Source organism: Neovison vison, chromosome 11, assembly GCF_020171115.1.
Source record: "Neovison vison isolate M4711 chromosome 11, ASM_NN_V1, whole genome shotgun sequence".
NCBI classification, from domain to species: Eukaryota; Metazoa; Chordata; class Mammalia; order Carnivora; family Mustelidae; genus Neogale; species Neogale vison.
Genome location: NC_058101.1, coordinates 108,837,609 through 108,858,759, shown reverse-complemented (window position 1 = coordinate 108,858,759; position 21,151 = coordinate 108,837,609). Strand labels below are relative to the sequence as shown.

The 21,151-nt window shown below is 40.2% G+C and overlaps 1 protein-coding gene across 2 annotated transcripts in view; it reads left to right on the top strand.

Annotated features, from left to right (window-relative positions):
• Positions 1-14,831, top strand: part of METAP1 (methionyl aminopeptidase 1) — a 73,443-nt gene extending 58,612 nt beyond the window's left edge. For both annotated transcript variants that reach the window (XM_044224432.1, XM_044224431.1), the window contains exons 10-11: positions 2,333-2,398; positions 13,142-14,831. In XM_044224432.1, the coding sequence (XP_044080367.1) occupies positions 2,333-2,398; positions 13,142-13,305 (230 nt within the window). In that variant the 3' untranslated portion in view covers positions 13,306-14,831. The remainder of the gene's footprint in view (positions 1-2,332; positions 2,399-13,141) is intronic.
• Positions 14,832-21,151: the final 6,320 nt, after the last annotated feature.

The window sequence follows — 21,151 nt, the reverse complement described above, 5'->3', positions numbered from 1 at the left end:
AGCTAGCAGTAGGAAGTTCCAGACCGAGGATATTTAACTTCATTTGCAGGGATTTGCAGAAACATTTTTGAGCAGAATGACAAGGTGAAGTGCTATTTTAGGAGGACAGGTTTGACAGTGGTATCTAGAACATATTGCAGGGGTGAGCGACTCAGCCTAGCCAGCCTGATGCACAGTTGCTGCAGTTGAGATGTGAAGCTGGAAAATCCTAGGTGTCAGTAGTTGTGAAGAAAAGGGAAATGAGTGAGAAGCCTCTCAGCGGGAGAAGCTGGGGAAGTAGTTTAGAGCACAGCATTTGATATATATCAACAAACATTTACTAGCAGACCACAGAGTTCTTATTTAAGCTGTGAATTGTGCTTGAAATAAAAATTAGCGACAGAAAATAAGTTACTAACTTAATTCCTTCCTGGGAGGCCCTGTAGTGGTCCAATGTGCATTCCACTAACAGAATGGAAGTAACTGGTGCGATTACAGTGATACAGGCATATGTTTGTGTATGTGTGTGTAAAAAGAGCATGTGCAGGGGAGGGGATGGAAAAAGTCCCTTTATTTACTGAATTGACAAACTCAGGTTTAGATATGGATTATATAAAGAGAGACTGAAGAAGATAGAATTTATGGGAGAAGGGGATATGGGTCAGTGATGATTGTGCCCGTAAAGCACATAAAACCATTTAATTAGTAAAAAAAATGATTCTGGAAAAAGAAGCAAGGACCAGGCATGTACTTGTTTCATACATTTGAGACATTTATGAAAAGTCCAGTGTAAATTGGGTTTATGTAAATTAGAATAGGTTGTGATCACTTTAGCGAAGTGTAAAAGAAAACTGTCTTTGTAAAGAGGAGACCTTTTGAAATGTAAATGATCCCTGCTTTGGCTTGTCGTTCCATATTCCTAATTGACTGAAGGTGAAACTAGGAAATTTTGTGTAACTTCCTTCCACCTTCTTTATGTAAGAGAAATCCTTGTTAGAGTGATGTCCTTTAAGTCATCATGGTTGGGAAGTGATGATGATAATACCCTACATTTAGAATGTATTTTAAAGTAATTCTTTGAGGTAGATTGTAGAGCAGGTACAGATTTTTTAAAAAGTACTTAGTATACTATCTGCAGTACTATAGTCAATCAGATAAGGTACATTTGCTGAATGAGGTATGTTGAGAAACTGAAACCATGAGTCAAGTTGAGTGGGAGTTGTAACTTTTCTAGAATAATGAGTCAGTGGCAGAAACAGGAGTGGAACTAGATTTCTCTGTATCAGCACTGTCTGCTCATAATGTATTATGAGGCACATACGTAATTTAAAACTTTCTTGCGGTCATATTAAAAAAGTAAAAAGAAACAGGTGAAACTAATTTAATGGTCTATTTTATTTAATACATTGCATTGGCAGTATTTCAACATTGGGTCAATGTAAAAATGATTGAGATTTGTTACATACTTTGTCTTTGAGATTGACTCGTTTTTTATACTCTGAGCCGATACCATTCTGCTGGCCTCTTTGCAAACACTCCTTGGCTTGGTGCACTGACCGCAGTGGGACAGCTCGGCTCCAGAGGCCTTTATCCTTTTCCTTTCTGTGACACCACACTGACACTCTTGACATTAAAAAAAAAAAAAAAAAAAAAAAAATCTATCTATCTATCTATCTATCTCCAGGGATTATGACCAGTTCTTTATATGTAGTAAGTTGCAGTCACTGGGAAAGAAGGTTCATGGGATTAGAAATAGAAAGTCAAAATTATGTTTTGCCTCTCAGATTTTATGACCATTTACAAACTCCTGATTTTAAAATCTGCAGGAAGTGTATTTTGGCAATACCTAAGATAGTGGGGAGCAGCATGGTAGCTGTTCACAAGGAAGATGTGCAGGTAAAAATGTGTGGGTGAGATGAGACCATACCCAGGAAGAATGGTGTTTAGTAAATGCAATCTCCAGAGTGCATCTCCAGAAGCGTCCCTTCCTGAAGTCCCCGTGGTGAGGGCAGCCTGAAAGCCAGTGCCTTTGCCATCTGGTGGTCAGGCAGAGCAAGTGCAGTCTCTCGTTTGCGGATGTTCACATTCGTTCTTGTTTTTGAATTTGAACTTTAACCTGGTTCTCCATTTTCGTCTGACATTGTCTCCAAAGGTCTGTCCCTATTATTACCTTTTAGCCTTTTTTGGAGGATGGCAGGTCTGGATACTGGAATTCATAGTTGTGTTTCTCACGATGGTCCTGAAAAATACTCTTCTTATTCACGCACAATGTGTACTCTTACCAATGAGCTGTTCAGGAGCACACTGTTGAGTTTCTGCTATGTTTTGACAATTTTATTTTCTTTAATTTCAGAAAATAAAGCAGTTGGAGTGATGAAAGCGGGCCACGTATTTACAATTGAACCAATGATTTGTGAAGGTGAGAAAAAGGGTTGCTGTAATGTCTTTTAATTGTGTATAACCAATTGTATTGGTTATTCATGATCAGATTAGTAGTCTGCTCTGTTTATTTTCTTTTTGGTTTATTTCCGCTTCTGTCCCATCTCAAGTTCAATTCAATATCATGTAGAGAACTGAGACTGGTAAGGGTTGTCAATAAAGCAATCCTTTCTGCCTGCTAATTCTGCTCTCAGTAGATGCTCAAGTACTTGAATCCCAGTCCCTGTCAATGAAAGACTCTATCAAGGGGGGTGTTGTTGACAGTCCCGAGTTTCCACTGTGCGGAGCTTGCATGGTGAGCGTCCAGGTGGAGGAAAGAAGTAGTAGAGCCATTCACTTTGAGACAGACACAGGTATATGTTTAATTCTCCACGTGGGACGTAGGTGCTGTCCCCATTATGTAGAAGAACAGACTGATCCTTGTCTAAAGTCACGAGCTAGTTATGTGACAGAGTTTGTCTGACACTAACCTCAGGAGCTGTTCTGCCCCTTCAGGTTCTGTGCTTAGGCTGTCTGAGGAAAGCACAGCCCAGACAAGCTTAGTGGTGACAGATCGGTGCCCTCGCTGTCACTGGTCCCCATGGCAGGCTTGTGGTCATGATGAAGACCCAGTGGCTTGATTAGGATTTCTCACCCAGAGGCTCATGTGTTCCCTTCATCTTTCTTCTCAGCCAGTTCTCTGCTGGGATTAGGGGTTGCAGTGAGGCAGTGGTAGTGGGGCCCGTGTGTCGTGGGGCCCGTGTGTCCTGGGGCCTCACTGAAGGATACCTCCTTTCTGGATCCTTCCAGTCTTTTTTGTAACCTGATCTTGGGAGTGACATCCCATTATTTCTGTCAGATTGCAGTCACTTAGGAGTGAGTCACTGAATCCAGCTCACAGGCTGCTTTATAACATGGTACTTTGCTGCCTTTTCTGTAAAGTGGAAATGACATTCTTGAACCTGCCAACTCCTCAGGGCTGCTCTAAGAATTGAGACGATTTATGGTAGCACAAAATACCTTGTGTATCTTAGAGAGCTATACAGATGTAAGGTATTGTTTTTGTCATCCTCATGGAATAACAATGAAGTTCTGATCACATGGAACCAGTTGCAAGGGCAGTAAGTATGTTAGGCAAAGGCAAGGAGCTCAGAGGAAAGTGTTTTGGTCATGCCCCTGTTTTCGTTAACTGGCATGTAGTTGGTGAGACACAATGTGATATTTCCAGGTATAAGCAAATAACTTTCCAAGGACTCTGGTCAGATAGTCATCAAATTATAATGCATATACTTCAGTGTAGTTCAGTGAGGTTAAATCCTACCTCTGGAGTGGAAAGTTTCAAATCCAAAGAGGAATTTGTATTTTCTCAGGATAATATCCAGGGATGTTTTACTAGACATTAGTGTAAAGAACCTGATTTAAGCAAATCACAGTAAAGTCAGAGGAGTATTGTATCTTAAATCAGAAGGTGAAAACGTTACTCATTACATCAGAAAATACCCAGTCACTTGTCTTTATATGTTTGACAAAGCCTGAGTTACCTTTCTTCAAGCTGCCTCATATTTTTTCTTTTTAGGCTGGGATTTAATATTGCAAAAGTAGGTTACTTCACTGCAGATTTTATGTTCTGGGATTTTACTGAGTCACTGAGACCTAATCTTTGATAAAGATTACTCAGAATGAGGGATGTATTGATTTTTTGACCTCTAATTTGGAGACAAGAAAGTAAATCTCTATAAACATAGTTTCATAGCAATATCCAGAATTGTAGAACTTTCTCATTTTACTTCTGCCTCTTCTCACCCCTACTCTCCTTTTCTCCCCGCCCCCGCCATTCTTTCATTGTCTTGGGGCTGTTTTCACTGTCCCTTAGTTTCCTTTCTCTAGTTTTAGCCCCTCCCTAACCTCTTTTGCCTCACTGTAATTTCTTAACTTCCCTCACCAATCTCTTAGCCCTGTCTTCTGGTTAACAGGGGTGTATGGTCCACAGAAATTGCACAGTATAATCTGTTCTCACCATCTGTGTGCCTGCCATTTAAAAATAATATCAGGGGGCGCCTGGGTGGCTCAGTGGGTTAAGCCGCTGCCTTCCGCTCAGGTCATGATCTCAGAGTCCTGGGATCGAGCCCAGCATCGGGCTCTCTGCTCAGCGGGGAGCCTGCTTCCTCCCCTCTCTCTGCCTACTTGTAATCTCTGTCTGTCACATAAATAAATAAAATCTTTAAAAATAATATCAGGAATTAAGTGGTATAATAGAAGTATAAAAAGATTATATTCTTCACAATGTGCATTGGCTGTAGTTCAGTCAGATGCCAAAGTTAAACCAGGAAAGAGCTAAGTTCATTAATTCAATTTTTAACTCCTAGTTCTATAATGAGTGGTATCAGTATGTTTTCTAAAATGAAACCCAGTGCCTTTATTTTGGAAATACCATCTTGATTTGATATTTGGGAGGTATAAAAAACCTGAGATTATAACATATCCAAGGAAATTTAAAATATCATCATTACTTCATTGGACTAAGGACCAAAATCAAGTTGGAAGGACTAAAACAGTTGAAGTATAAATAGGAATCTTCATTATTATTACTGAAGTGTAGTTGATGTACAATGTTACGGTAGTCTCAGGCATCTGGTAAACATACTGATTGGACAGTACTGTATCAGTGCCCATCATGGTAAGAAAGTATAGTCACCATCTGTCACCATATAGCATTACAATATTACTGACTGTATTTCTCATGCGGTACTTTTCATCTCTGTGATTTGCTTATTTTATTTTTTTATTTTTTATTTTTTTTTCCCAATTTATTTATTTTCAAAAAAAACAGTATTCATTATTTTTACACCACACCCAGTGCTCCATGCAAGCCGTGCCCTCTATAATACCCACCACCTGGTACCCCAACCTCCCCCCCCCTGCCACTTCAAACCCCTCAGACTGTTTTTCAGAGTCCATAGTCTCTCATGGTTCACCTCCCCTTCCAATTTACCCAAATTCCCTACTCCTCTCTAACGCCCCTTGTCCTCCATGCTATTTGTTATGCTGCACAAATAAGTGAAACCATATGATAATTGACTCTCTCTGCTTGACTTATTTCACTCAGCATAATCTCTTCCAGTCCCGTCCATGTTGCTACAAAAGTTGGGTACTCATCCTTTCTGATGGAGGCATAATACTCCCTAGTGTATATGGACCACATCTTCCTTATCCATTCATCCGTTGAAGGGCATCTTGGTTCTTTCCATAGTTTGGCGACTGTGGCCATTGCTGCTATAAACATTGGGGTACAGATGGCCCTTCTTTTCACGACATCTGTGTCTTTGGGGTAAATACCCAGGAGTGCAATTGCAGGGTCGTAAGGAAGCTCTATTTTTAATTTCTTGAGGAATCTCCACACTGTTCTCCAAAGAGGCTGCACCAACTTGCATTCCCACCAACAGTGTAAGAGGGTTCCCCTTTCTCCACATCCTCTCCAACACATGTTGTTTCCTGTTTTGTTCATTTTGGCCATTCTAATTGGTGTAAGGTGATATCTCAATGTGGTTTTAATTTGAATCTCCCTGAGGGCTAATGATGATGAGCATTTTTTCATGTGTCTGATAGCCATTTGTATGTCTTGATTGGAGAAGTGTCTGTTCATATCTTCTGCCCAATTTTTGATGTGTTTGTCTGTTTCGTGTGGGTTGAGTTTGAGGAGTTCATTATAGATCCTGGATATCAACCTTTTGTCTGTACTGTCATTTGCAAATATCTTCTCCCATTCCGTGGGTTGCCTCTTTGTTTTTTTGACTGTTTCCTTTGCTGTGCAGAAGCTTTTGATTTTGATGAAGTCCCAGAAGTTTATTTTCGCTTTTGTTTCCTTTGCCTTTGGAGACGTATCTTGAAAGAAGTTGCTGTGGCTGATATCAAAGAGATTACTGCCTATGTTCTCCTCTAAGATTCTGATAGATTCCTGTCTCACGTTGAGGTCTTTTATCCATTTTGAGTTGATCTTTGTGTACGGTGTAAGAGAATGGTCGAGTTTCATTCTTCTACATATAGCTGTCCAGTTTTCCCAGCACTATTTATTGAAGAGACTGTCTTTTTTCCACTGTATATTTTTTCCTGTTTTGTCAAAGATTAATTGACCATAGAGTTGAGGGTCCATATCAGGGCTCTCTACTCTGTTCCACTGGTCTATGTGTCTGTTTTTATGCCAGTACCATGCTGTCTTGGTGATCACAGCTTTGTAATAAAGCTTGAAATCAGGTAAGGTGATGCCGCCAGCTTTATTTTTGTTTTTCAACATTTCCTTAGCGATTCGGGGTCTCTTCTGATTCCATACAAATTTTAGGATTATTTGCTCCAGCTCTTTGAAGAATGCCGGTGGAATTTTGATCGGAATGGCATTAAAAGTATAGATTGCTCTAGGCAGTATAGACATTTTAACAATGTTTATTCTTCCGATCCAAGAGCATGGAATGGTCTTCCATCTTTTTGTGTCTTCTTCAATTTCTTTCATGAGTGTTCTATAGTTCCTCAAGTACAGATCCTTTACCTCTTTAGTTAGGTTTATTCCAAGGTATCTTATGGTTCTTGGTGCTATAGTAAATGGAATCGATTCTCTAATTTCCCTTTCTGTATTTTCATTGTTAGTGTATAAGAAAGCCACTGATTTCTGCACATTGACTTTGTATCCTGCCACGTTGCTGAATTGCTGTATGAGTTCTAGTAGTTTGGGGGTGGAGTCTTTTGGGTTTTCCATATAAAGAATCATGTCATCTGCGAAGAGAGAGAGTTTGACTTCTTCATTACCAATTTGGATACCTTTTATTTCTCTCTGTTGTCTGATTGCTGTTGCTAGGACTTCTAATACTATGTTGAACAAGAGTGGTGAAAGTGGGCATCCTTGTCTTGTTCCTGATCTCAATGGGAAGGCTGTGAGCTTTTTCCCATTGAGGATGATATTTGCTGTGGGTCTTTCATAGATGGATTTGATGAGGTTCAGGAATGTTCCCTCTATCCCTATACTTTGAAGCGTTTTAATCAGGAACGGATGTTGGATTTTGTCAAATGCTTTTTCTGCATCAATTGAGAGGACCATGTGGTTCTTCTCTCTTCTCATATTAATTTGTTGTATCACATTGATTGATTTGCGAATGTTGAACCATCCTTGTAGCCCAGGGATGAATCCCACCTGATCATGGTGGATAATCTTTTTAATGTGCTGTTGGATCCTGTTGGCTAGGATCTTGTTGAGAATCTTAGCATCCATATTCATCAGTGATATTGGTCTGAAATTCTCCTTTTTGGTAGGGTCCTTGCCTGGTTTGGGGATCAGGGTAATGCTGGCTTCATAGAAAGAGTCTGGAAGTTTTCCTTCTGCTTCAATTTTTTGAAACAGCTTCAGGAGAATAGGTGTTATTTCTTCTTTGAAGGTTTGGTAGAATTCCCCAGGGAATCCGTCAGGTCCTGGGCTCTTGTTTTTTGGGAGGTTTTTGATCACTGATTCAATCTCGTTATTAGATATCGGTCTATTCAGGTTGTCGATTTCTTCCTGGTTCAATTTTGGTAGTTTATATTTTTCCAGGAATGCATCCATTTCATCTAGGTTGCTAAGCTTATTGGCATATAACTGTTCGTAATAACTTCTGATGATTGTTTCTACTTCCTTGGCGTTAGTTGTGATCTCTCCCTTTTCATTCATAATTTTATGAATTTGGGATTTCTCTCTTTTCTTTCGGATTAGTGTAGCCAGTGGCTTATCGATCTTATTGATTCTTTCAAAAAACCAGCTTCTAGTTTCATTGATACGTTCTACTGTATCTCTGGTTTCTCCCTCATTGATCTCAGCTCTAATCTTGATGATTTCCCTTCTTATGTGTGGAGTTGGTTTGATTTGTTGTTGATCCTCCAGTTCTTTAAGGTGTAGAGACAGCTGGTGTGTTCTGGATTTTTCAATTTTTTTGAGCAAGGCTTGGATGGCTATATATTTTCCCCTTAGGACCGCCTTTGCTGTATCCCATAGGATTTGGACCGAAGTGTCTTCATTCTCATTGGTTTCCATGAATTGTTTCAGTTCTTCTTTGATCTCCTGGTTGATCCAAGCATTCTTAAGCAAGGTGGTCTTTAGCTTCCAGGTGTTTGAGTTCCTTCGGAACTTTTCCTTGTGATTGAGCTCCAGTTTCAAAGCATTGTGATCTGAGAATATGCAGGGAATAATCTCAGTCTTTTGGTATCGGTTGAGTCCTGATTTGTGACCCAGTATGTGGTCTATTCTGGAGAAGGTTCTGTGTGCACTTGAGAAGAATGAGTATTCTGCTGTTTTAGGGTGGAATGTTCTGTATATATCTATGAGGTCCATCTGGTCCAATGTGTCATTCAATGCTCTTGTTTCTTTATTGATTTTCTGCTTCGATGATCTGTCTAATTCTGAAAGAGGCGTGTTAAGATCTCCTACGATTAGTGTATTCATATCAATATGACTCTTTATCTTGATTAACAGTTTTCTTAAGTAATTGGCTGCTCCCATATTGGGAGCATAGATATTTACAATTGTTAGATCATCTTGGTGGATAGTCCCTTTAAGGATTATGTAGTGTCCTTCTGTATCTCTGACTACAGTCTTTAGTTTGAAGTCTAATTTATCTGATATGAGAATCGCTACCCCAGCCTTCTTTTGAGTCCCATTGGCATGAAAGATGCTTCTCCACCCCTTCACTTTCAGTCTGCGTGTATCTTTAGGTTCAAAATGGGTCTCTTGTAGACAGCATATGGATGGGTCCTGTCGTTTTATCCAATCTGCAACCCTGTGCCATTTTATGGGTGCATTTAGGCCATTCACATTGAGAGTGATTATTGATAGATACGTTTTTATTGACATCGAGTTACCTTTGAAGTCTTTCTTTCTGTAGACTGTCTCTATATTTCTGTTCAATGCTATTCTTGGGATTTTTCCTCTTTTATAGAACCCCCCTTAATATTTCCTGCAGTATCGGCTTGGTGGTTGCATAGTCTTTTAAGCCTTGCCGGTCTTGGAAACTCTTTATCTCTCCATCCATTTTGAATGTCAGTCTTGCTGGATAAAGTATTCTTGGCTGCATGTTCTTCTCATTTAGTGCCCTGAGTATATCTTGCCAGCCTCTTCTGGCTTGCCAGGTCTCTGTGGACAGGTCTGACGTTATTCTGATGGGCTTCCCTCTGTAAGTAAGGAGCCTCTTTGCCCTGGCGGCTTTCAAGAGATTATACCTACAATTATAATTCCTCAATTTGACTATCAGGTGTCGTGATGTTTTTTTGGAGTGTATAATCTTGGGTGGAGACCGTTCAGCCTCTAGTACATGAACGTTGGTTTCATTCGCGAGATTCGGAAAATTTTCATGAAGGACTTGTTCCACGATATCTTCTAGATTTCTTTCTTTCTCCTCCCCTTCAGGAATTCCAATAATTCTGACGTTGGAACGCTTCATGGCATCATTTATTTCCCTGATTCTGCTTTCGTGGGATCTAAGCTGTTTGTTCCAGGCTTCCTCCTGATCCTTTCTCTCTATCTGTTTGTCTTCCAGATCACTAATTCTATCTTCTGTCTCAGTTACCCTAGCTTTGAGAGAGTTTAGATTAGATTGGAACTCATTAAGAGCATTGTGGACCTCCTCCCTGGTAGCTTTAAGCTCCGCCCTAACATTGTGAACATCCTGTCTGGTTGCTTTCAGTTCGGCCCTAATCAATTCTGTTTGGTCATCCATGGCTTTCTCCAACCTAGCTATTGCCTGGATAATTGTTAGCCTGAATTCTCTTTCCGACATATTGTCTATATTGATAGCCGTTAGCTCTGTTGCAGAAGGTCCATCCTCTGTATTTTTCTTCTGTTGGGCATTCCTCCTCCTAGTCATTTTGGTGGGAGAAGACTGAACAGATGTAGTTGGATGTATCAACTCTGGTGCAGTCAAGGTGCACCCTGGAACACTTCCTGATCTCCGTCTCAGAAGCCTCAGTCTGGGTGCAAAAGCTGAATAAATTCCCCCTTGGACGCTGGCAGTGCAGGTTCCAAGTTGTAGACCCTGGGGGCGCAGGATCTTTTGCTCGTCCCCAAAGCCAAGGCAGTGGCGGCTGTCTGGGAGCTCCTGATCGCCAGAGAGGTTCCAAGCAGCGATCGCACACTGAGATTTTGCCACCGGCCCGGGCTGGGAGTGCCCAGCTTGCGCGCACCTCTTTTCAGAGGCGGCTGTGGGTCAGGCGCGCGTCTGGGGCACTGAGAACGGGGCGCTGGTCCGTAAGCTGCGGGCTGGGCTTTTGCGAGCCTCTGTCCTGGGAAGAGTTTCGCGCGCGCGCAGCTTAGACTTTGAAACAATGGCGCAGGTCAAGAAGCGCCCCGGGGCCCTAGTAACCCAGGAGAGCTGGAGCGACGTGCGCGCGCATCTCAAGCATTGTGGTAGGGCTAGCGTGCGTTCTGCAGACCGGCGCAGCTCCCATCCCCTCACAGGAGCCGGAACCCACGCGCTCTGGGGCGCGCTGGCGGCTTAGGGACCAGGAGCTGGTTTCTCCGCCGCACTCTGGGACCGGGGACTTAAGCCTCTGTCCCTAGCCGCCCCGGTTCCCACAGTTTCCCCCCGCAATCCTTTGCTCTTTTGGAGTGCTTTCAACCAGTCTCCAAGCTTATGCTGGTCCCCAGATGCAGGGTACTCTCGCTCGTATTGGGGTATTACTTTCCCACCGGTCGCCTCTGGTGTCTCCCTCCCCCTTTTGTTTATCTTCTGATATCAGTCCGCCGTTCCCATTCCGCTTTACCTGCTCACTGGCGTCTTCTGCCCCTGTAGAGATCCAGACGTGTATAATTCTGATCTCAGGCTGATTTCATGGGTGATCGGAGTTCTTTGGTAGGTAATCAGCTCACTTTGGGGTACCAGCTGAAAAGACGCCTCTTCCTAGTACCCCGCCATCTTGTCCCCCCAAACTGATTTGCTTATTTTATAACTGGAAGCTTGTACCCCTTAATCCTCATTATCTATTTCCTGCCCCCCCCCCACCACATACCGACCCTCTGGCAACACCAATTTGTTCTTTGTATTTAAGAATCTGTTTGATTGAAAGTTCATTTGTTTTGTTTTCTAGGTTCCACATATAAGTGAAATCATAGGTTTTTTTCCCTTTGTCTGACTTATTTCATGTAGCATAATACCCTCTAGGTCTACACATGTTGCAGCAAATGGCGCAATCTCATCCTTTTTTATGGCTTTTGGTATTCAATCATGTATGGATACCATATCTTCTCCATCATCTATCAGCAGACGCTTGAGTTGCTTCCATGTCTTGGGTATTGTAAATAATGCTACAATAAATGTAAGGGTGTATGTATCTTTTTGAATTACTGTTTTTATTTCTTTGGGTAAATACCTAGTAGTAAAATTACTGGATCGTATGTCATTCTAAATTTTTGAGGAAACTCTACACAAGTTTTCACAGAGGCTGCACCAGTTTGCATTCCTACCAACAGTCCATAAGATTCCCTTTTCTCTGTTTCCTTACCAGCACATGTTTTTACCTTTTTGATTTTAGCCATTCTGACATGTGTGAGGTGTTATCTCATTGTGGTTTTGATTTACATTTCCCTGATGGCAAGTGATGAGAGGGAGGGAGAGCGCGAGAGGGAGGGAGCTTCAGAGGGAGAAACAGATTCTCCACTGAGCAGGGAGCCTGATGCGGGGCTTGATCTGGGGACTCCAGAATCATGACCTGAGCCGAAGGCAGATGTTCAACTGACTGAGTCACCCAGGCGCCCTTCTTCTACCCATTTTTAATTGGATTATTTGTGTGGGGTTTTTGTTGTTTTAGTGTATAAATTCTTTTCTTCTTTTCTTCTTTTTTAAAGATTTTATTTATTTATTCGACACAGAGAGAAAGAGAGGGAACACAAGCAGGGGGAGTGGAAGAGGGAGAAGTGGGCTTCCTGCCAAGCAGGGAGCCCAGTGTGGGGCTTGATCCCAGGACCCGAGGATCATGACTTGAGGCAAAAGGCGCTGAACGACTGATCCACCCAGGCAACCCTGGTGTATAAAATCTTTATGTATTTTGGATATTAACCCCTTATTGGATGTATCATTTGTGGATACCTTGTCCCATTAAGTAGGTTGCTTTTCTGTTTTGTGGATGTTGTTGTTCGCTGTGCAAAAGCTTTTTATTTTGGTGTAGCCCCAATAGGGTGTTTTTTTTTTTTTTAAGATTTATCTGTTTATTTGAGGGGGATGCAAGGAGAGGAGCAGAGGGAGAAGGAATCTCAAGCAGACTCTGTGCTGAGTGCAGAGCCCAAGCCAGGACCCAGTCTCATGACCCTGAGATCATGACCTGAGCCAAAACCCCAGAGTTGACACTTATCCCACTGAGCCACCTGGGGACCCCCCCATAGTTTATTTTTGCTTTTGTTTCCCTCGTCTGGGGATACAATTCATAAATATGTTGATGAGGCTGATGGCTAAGAGATTACTGTGTATGTTTTCTTGAAGAAGTTCCATGGTTTCAGGTCTCACATTCAAGTCTTTTATTCATTGTGAGTTTATTTTTGTGTGTGGTGTTAAGAACACGATCCAGTTTCATTCTTTTGCATGTAGCTGTCCACCTTTTGTAAGTAGGTGTCCTATCGTGAATTTTCTAATTGTTTCTGTGATATCTCAGCATATGGGAGTACATGCAAATACACTTACCTCAAGAGTTTGTTGAGAAAACTGAGTGATAGAATTAAGAAACTGTTCTTGTTTGTATGTTTAAGGTGGATGGCAGGATGAAACCTGGCCAGATGGCTGGACCGCTGTGACAAGAGACGGGAAGCGGTCTGCTCAGTTCGAGCACACCCTGCTGGTCACAGACACGGGCTGTGAAATCCTGACGCGGCGACTCGACAGCACGCGGCCTCACTTCATGTCCCAGTTTTAATTCCTCCTGAGATGGCGCATCTCGATAATACCTTCTGGCTGTACTATGCATTTTATAGAGAGTACAGAAAGGAAGAGGAAAATTTTTATTACTTGTTTTGTTTTGACTATAGATAAGGAAGGACTCCACCTTTGGATGAGTGTCCTCCAGAACTTGTCTCGGGTCTGGAAAAGCTGAGAAGAATAAAGGAGACATTCTCAACTCTTTTCAGTGCTCCCCTGTCCCTCCAGAAGTCTCTGCACCCCCGTTTTCTCACTTGGCCTTTGAGCACTTTTTACTTAAACCTGCTTCTAGTTGCTTTTATCACTGCCACAACTGGGCCAGCAAGAGCCAGCTGTTCTCCAGGTGAATGTGGAAGATGAGAATCCTTGAAACTTTAGCAACATATGTTGTTCCAGATTTTTTTTTATTATATATGTATGGAAATATATATGTATACGTTTTAAATTCCATGTATGTAATTACCGAACACTATATGACCTGGGTTTGTGTTGATTCTGCTCTGACAGGGTGATATGCTGTCATAAGTGGACCCATAGTTTGCAGTGATTTATTTCCCAGTTGGGAATTGGCCTCCCTCTTCCCCATGCTGATTATTTACCCTTGTAATTGTGTGTAAGGAAGCACTCAGTCAGTGAGACTCTCTCTCCAATGTGGACTCTGTCAGTGAGCGGATGTGGCAAAATTCACTTTGGAAAAGGGTTGTCAGCTTTTTAAAAATCTAGTTTATGGCAAAAATAGCCATGCTTCAGATGGTAACCGACTGTTGCAGAGCATGAGAATTTTGTAAATGTTGCTATTTCAGACCTCTGTTTGGTTGAAATGGGAGGGAAAAAGCTCCCTTTCTTCCCCTCTGTTTTATTTCAAGGGCACACCTTAGAGATATTCAGAGAAGGGCGAAGGTTGCACTGTGGAGGTTGATGGGAAGAGACAGTTCTGAAATCTCTTTAGCAGAGTTAAGTCTGGTGGACTTTTAGCTTCTGACATTTAGTAAACCTGGTACTGATGAAAAAAGGAACTTCTTTTGAGACTGTACTGTTGTTCCCTTGCGGTAGAGGTGCAGCTGTCCTTGGTGTTTTGAAAACACACTTTACCTTTACGTAGTTGGGAACCTCCTTAGAAATGACCTCAGCTGCCCAATATCTGTGTTCCTTTCAGTAGTTCAGTCCAAATGGGAGTGTATCCAGTGAACACATATCAGGTCAAAGTTACTGTCATTGGAGCGTACTTGATTACTGGGTATCTGGTAATTTTCTTTAAGATAATTTGATACCACTGACATGTTAATACAAGAACATCTTTCCCAGAGTGCCTCAGACCTTTATTGCTTTAAAAGAATTATGATAATGTTTTCATTACATTTATTATTTTAATGATTTAGTGAAGTGACTGAATCTGGTATAGACTTTTGGGGGTATGTGTGTGAAGTTTTTTATCAAACTGTAATATTTGTGAATGGAATGCCTTGCAATATGAATGTTAATATAATGTGTAAAGGGAGATTAAAAGTTTGAGTGATTATCTCACTGTGTAGTCATTAACTTTGCTGCATTTGTTGGGGATTTCAGAGAGCAGTGGTGGGAATAGGGTGGGTGATTTCATAATCTCAAATAAACTCCAAGACCATTTGAGTAAAAAAGATTCCATTACTGTGTTTGTTTCAGCAGAGTCTATCAGCAGCATTTGAGATGCAACCATATTTTTGAGAGCTAATTTTAAGATCGAGTGCTGAATATTTAGGGGAGCATCTTAGGTACTGATTGTGAAATTAACAGTGAGGGCTTCTTTAATGTCTATCCTTAGAAAATAAGCTCAAGGGGAAAAGGTCTTGTTGGGATAGTTTTGGAAAAGATAAACCAACACATTGGTGATGATGATTTTTTTGGTTTGGGAGATTTCAAAACAATATGGACTCTAGCCTAAATGTAAATATCTAATATCAGATATTTCTTAGATTTAGATGAAAACATCAAGTTATATCATTCTGCCAACTTTTCACCAAAATAAGTCAGTAAATTTGATTCCATTTTTTGGTGTTAACTTTTTTTTTTTTTTAAAGATTTTATTTATTTATTTGACAGAGAGAGATCACAAGCAGGCAGAGAGGCAGGCAGAGAGAGAGAGGAGGAAGCAGGCTCCCCGCTGAGCAGAGAGCCCGATGTGGGACTCGATCCCAGGACCCTGAGATCATGACCTGAGCCGAAGGCAGCGGCTTAACCCACTGAGCCACCCAGGCGCCCGTGGTGTTAACTTTTAAAATAATATATTTTTTTCCCTGCTATTCCTCCATCTTCCTTGGGATTATAATTTAGAAGCAGGAAAACATGTTTGCCTTTTATCTTCATTTTATGTTTTTGCTGATAGAATGGATTAAGGTACATTAGAACCCACACTGACACTTCTATACCATTTGCCACAGGTCAAAATTAATAGGAAGAGGGTTAGGAATTGTTTGCTGTCTTAGCTTGATTCCTTTGTCCTGTAACCACGTTTGGCTTTTCTTTCTGTTAGGTGAAAATAGAAAGGCTGGTGCTTCACTTGGCTAAGGCCCCCCAAATCACCCTCCTGGTATCTGCTGTTACTTCTTAAAAAAAATTTTTTTTTTTTACTTCCAGCCTTTTTTGAAAATTTTCAGATTTACCTAAAAGTTAAAAGTATAGTACAACGAAATAATCCTAAATCCTTCCCCTGTGTTCAGTGCCCGTTACTTGGCTGCATCTCTCTCTTGAGGCACTTCTTTTGAAAGAAGTTGCTCTGTACTTCTCTCAGTACTACTGCAGCCTGTCTGTTACAAGGTAAGCACATTTCCTGTCTGATCATAATACAATTACGGCACCCAAGGAATTTAACATTGATACAGAATTCTCTTAGAGTACACATTCAAACACGAGTCTCAATTTTTTGCTAGTGTTCTTTAAAGCTTTTCTTCTTCTGTGAAAATCCAGGATCCAAACCCATGGCATTTGGTTGTCCCATATCTGTAGTCTTCTTTATTCTAGAACAAGCCTAACTTTTTGGTGTTTTATGAAATTGACACTTAAGCCAGTTAGCTTGTAGAATTATGTATTTCTCTGTTTCTCATGAGTAGGTTCAGGATCAATATTTTGGCAGAAGAGTCAGCTGATGATATGCAGCCTGTCTTTTTCATGCTCGCATCAGGAGACAATGTTATTGTCACATTGCCAATATAAGTTCGGTCATTTGCCTTGTCAGATCTTTCCATTTTAATGATATCTTTTCTTAAGCAAATAATCTGGGAGGAGATATTTGGAGATCATTTTGGTATCCTGTTCACTCCATGGTTTTAACATTCATTGATAATCCTTGCTGGGGTACATTATTTTATTACACTGGGGACTGCAAGTTGAGATTTTCTAAGTCTAGCATTCCATCTACATTATTAGCTGTCACTCTTTTACAAGGAAGCATTTTTTTTTACCCTCCTACGCACTGTTTTTGAGTATTCATATGAGCTCATCAATTCATAAAAATTCTGTAAACATCAATTCTTATAAATCAGTTACTGTAATTGGTCCAAATTTGGCCAGCAGAAGCAACTTTCAGCTTATTCATGTGTCATTTTGACCTGTGCCTACTGGTCGTTGCATACTTTCTTGCTTTTTTTCCATAGCAAGGTGTATGTTTATCATACAGTTTTCCTTTCCCTCAGTGGGAGAGGCTGTTTCTCCAAGGAACCCTACTTCCTTTTCATTGGAACTGCTATTTGGAAATCGAGCTCTGGGTACTACTGGTTGTCACTGTTTCCAGTCACTTTCAGGGAACTGAACAAGGAAATGCATTTTAAAAAAATAAATAAATAATGAGTTCATTCTGATACTTTTAAATCTACCACTAATCTTCCTCACCTTTCCCTGTTTCATATTTGTATCTGCTTTATCCCATGGTGGGAACTTTGGTTCTCAATAACATTAATATTTACTTATTTGCTTGAGTCTATAAGACATGTAAAATTTAGAATTACTCTATCAAAACCAACAATGAACCTAAGTACAAAATTTGTGATTTTTACTAACTTGGAACATGACTCACTGTGAGAGTACAGAGTATTGGTTTAAAAATTAATGAAGTAATTTTGTTCCTACTATATTCAAAATTTCCTAAACTGAGCTACTTTTAAAAAAAAAATGTTTTTAATTAACATATAATGTATTATTTGTTTCAGGGGTAGAGGTATGTGAATCATCAGTCTTACACAATTCATAGCACTCACTCCAGCACATATTCTCCCCAATGTCCATGACCCAGCCACCCCATCCCTTCCATGCCCCTCCCCTGCAGCAACCCTGTTTGTTTTCTGAGATTAAGAGTCTCTTACAGTTTTCCTCCCTTGGTGAGCTACTTTTAAACAATAAATTCAGTTAATGTTGGAGGGAAAACATATAGTAGGAGGAGTTGGGGGGGGAATATTTTAGTGGTCTGGGAGTTAAAAATACTGGAACTGTTTGAGGTAGTGTGATACAATTCTGTCTACATTTGGTGTTTGACTTCTACCAAACTCTAGCTGTAAGAGGAGCAAATTATACCACTTTGTAATGTGGATATATGGCCCATTTTGCAGCAGAGAAGAAAATCTGGACATTGATGCCTTAGGAACAAATTGTTTCACAATGTAGGCTACATTATGCTAATATCCTAAAGGTTTTTAATGTGTTGTTTCATTTTAAAAATGAACGTGCAAGGAAAGGTTAGCTTAGCACAGGCTCTGGGGAGAAATTAGCTGGCTCTCCCATGTTTGAATTGAGCAGCAAGCAGCCTTTGGTGGCATCCTTACCCCCTTCCTCTTCTTCCTTTTGGTGTTAAGTATGACAAAGAAGAATGGTGGTGTGTATTTGGTTATTTTGAGAAAAAGGAAGCAGGAATAAGGTGGCCTTGGCTCCCTGTTACCATTTGCTTTTGGGGAACCGTGGATGAGCAAAAATAGAACTGTCAGTCTATGGCGATTCTGTGGTTATATTAAAAAATGTATCAACACTGGTATATCTTATTCAGATGTGCCAAAAAGTCAAGTCAGTAGAACACTTGAGGGAGGGTTTCCTGGAAAATTACCAGTAATATGTTTGTTAAAGCTTGAAGTATTTCATTAACTTTTTAAAAAATGGACGTTTAATCTTTTTACCATTGTAAAGTTTTCCGGAGAGTAATGGCTTACATCTCCTGAGTGCTTAGCCCTTTTACTGTTACCCTAAGAACAAACAGGCTAACACTTTCCAAAACCTGTAGATACACCTGTACTTTGGTGTCACGAGAAGAGCACAAGACCAACAGTCAGGACCCCAGGGGTCTGATTTCTCTAATTTTTTTACTTGGTTGCCTGACTAGGACAAATCATCGTGCTTCTCTGTGGAGACCTCCAATTTGTGGAATGGTAATCATAACTTAGGAACTGTTTTATTCTATGGCTAATGTGACTGTAAAATTCACATTATTTCAATACCTGGGTCAGAGGTCAACAGAAAACAGGATAGTTTTTTGTTTTTTTTTTAATCAAGATTCTATTTATTTTTGAGAGAGAGAGAGGGGGGCTAGTGGGGGGAAAGACAGAGGGAGCCTTTACCCCAGCCACCAAGACCTGAGTTGAAGGCAGATGCTTAACTGACTGAGTCATCCAGGTGTCCCTCAGGGTAGAAAAAAACTTGATTAGTAAATCTGAGCCTGAGTGACTCAGAGCAAACAAAATAGCTGAGGATAAGAACATTTAGTATGAAGATGTATAATTTAGAGAAAGAGCAGTAGATATTTTAGAGCCCATTTTCACTGTTTATGTTGCTTCATATAGCCTGGTTTTGGTAGTCAAGGACATTTGAGTCCATTCTGAACTGGCGGTGGTTCTTTGGTACATTAGCACTCCTTTCTTGAAAAGAACATGTGCAAAATTTATCTCCTAAGGAATTCTGGTATGATGTCCACCTTGATAAAAACCAGTCTGCTTAAAAGTCATCCCACCTGCTTTGTCTCAGAAAGAAAAGTTCTACCAAAGCAGTTTGTATAATGGAGGACTTTGTCCCTGTTCGCTTCGTAATTACTTCTTTAAAGACACAATTCCCTTAGTTCCATGCATTTATTATCGAAATATCTCTTTAAATATAATTTATAAATGTTTTCCAAATGTGTTTGTAGTATACTTTTTCTAAATCTGATCTTGTGTATTAACTGAAATAAATTTGGCTGAATCCGGAGTTGGTCTTTTTCCCGGGTCACAAAGTGACTCTAGGCCCAAAGGGACTGTCAGTTACTTTAGGACTTTGATCATCAGCGTAACTGGCAGATTGGTAGCCAAGCAGAAAATGTTCTGAAGAATTCTGTGCATGGAAAATATATTCCCTCTATTTCCAAATCAACAAACGTTTTAACAATTACCAGCTATGTATATTTTTGCATTCAAATGGGATAAATGGAAATAGCATTATGTTTATTTTTTGGAATGGAAATAGCATTATGTTTATTTTTTGAAGCATTGTTTGTTTGGTTTAATTTGTACACACATTAACTGGTTCCCTGTGACTTGTTCTGGATATAATGCAGTTTTTTCCTGCCTCCATCCCCTAAAACCTCATCATTCTATATGTTCCTACTTTATAGGTTAGTTTTCTGCATGTAATAAAGAACTTATTCTAAGTCAGACATGTCTGTCTTTAGACATCTTACTCTAGTGAACATTAGTAGGGTTAAATAAAAAGAATAGCACAGCATGCTGAAAATGGATATGCAAATAAGATTTGAAAAATATTAGCTAGGTATGGTAAAAATTTTCAGTGAAAAAGATGCTTAGTTATTTTTATTTTTATTTTATTTTTTTGAGAGAAAGAGTGAGTGTGAGTGGGGGCGGGAGGGGCAGAGGAAGGGAATCTCAGGCAGACTCCCTGCTGAATGTGGAGCCTGATGCGGGGGCCAATCCCAGGAGCCACGAGATCAAAACCGAAACCAAGAGTTGGATGTTTAATTGACTGAGCGACCCAGGAACCCGTAAAATTAGTTAATACTGTAAAATTTTAGGTACTTAAATTAAAAATACATTTCACTAACTTTCATGAAATATATAATGGGTTAGCCATTTGTGTTAAAATTATATATCTGTCCAAGAAAGCAGTTTAAGATACTTATAAAAAAAATTCTCAACAATACTTCTAAAGTGGTAGACTCCTAATTTTGGGCAACCAGGGTAGATTTGCTGACATGCACACAGTGAATGGATTTTAGCCATTCTTCTAAAGCCAATAACTTCCTAGATGCCACCCAAAAGGATATATTAAAAGGATCTTGAAAAAGCTTTATAGTCCCATGATCCAAGAATCTTTATAATAAGGATCTTATAAACTTGATTGTTTCTACTAGTTCCTTGAGTAGACAATTGTGCTCTCAGCCAGGAAATGCTCCTACTTCTTAAACTGAATTAGCTGGCTCGGGAGTATGTACTTAACTGTGACAGAAATAAAAAGTAAACTCTCTAATTGGCCAGCTACAAGAATTGGAGTTAATTATTTTATATTTAAAAATGGCTTTACTTTCTCACACTGGTGAACATAAAAATACCATCTCATTTGTGTATACCTCATGTATTAGAAAAGCAATGGGGAAAAAAACTTTTTAAAGAATTATTAGCTCTCCATTATTACCCTACATGTCCATTTTCTTAGTGTAATTGCTCAAGGTAATAATATACTTGGTTCCTGGAAGTCTAGGCGATATCAAACCTGATTAAAAGCCTATTTCTGAAGTTGTGGTAGAAGCTAGTTTTAATTTCTTCTTTTGGTTTTCTCAGGGCAATAGTTTGGGACTATTGGGCCCCTAGTGTACTCTAGCCCTCTAGCTAAACTGAAAAGCTAGG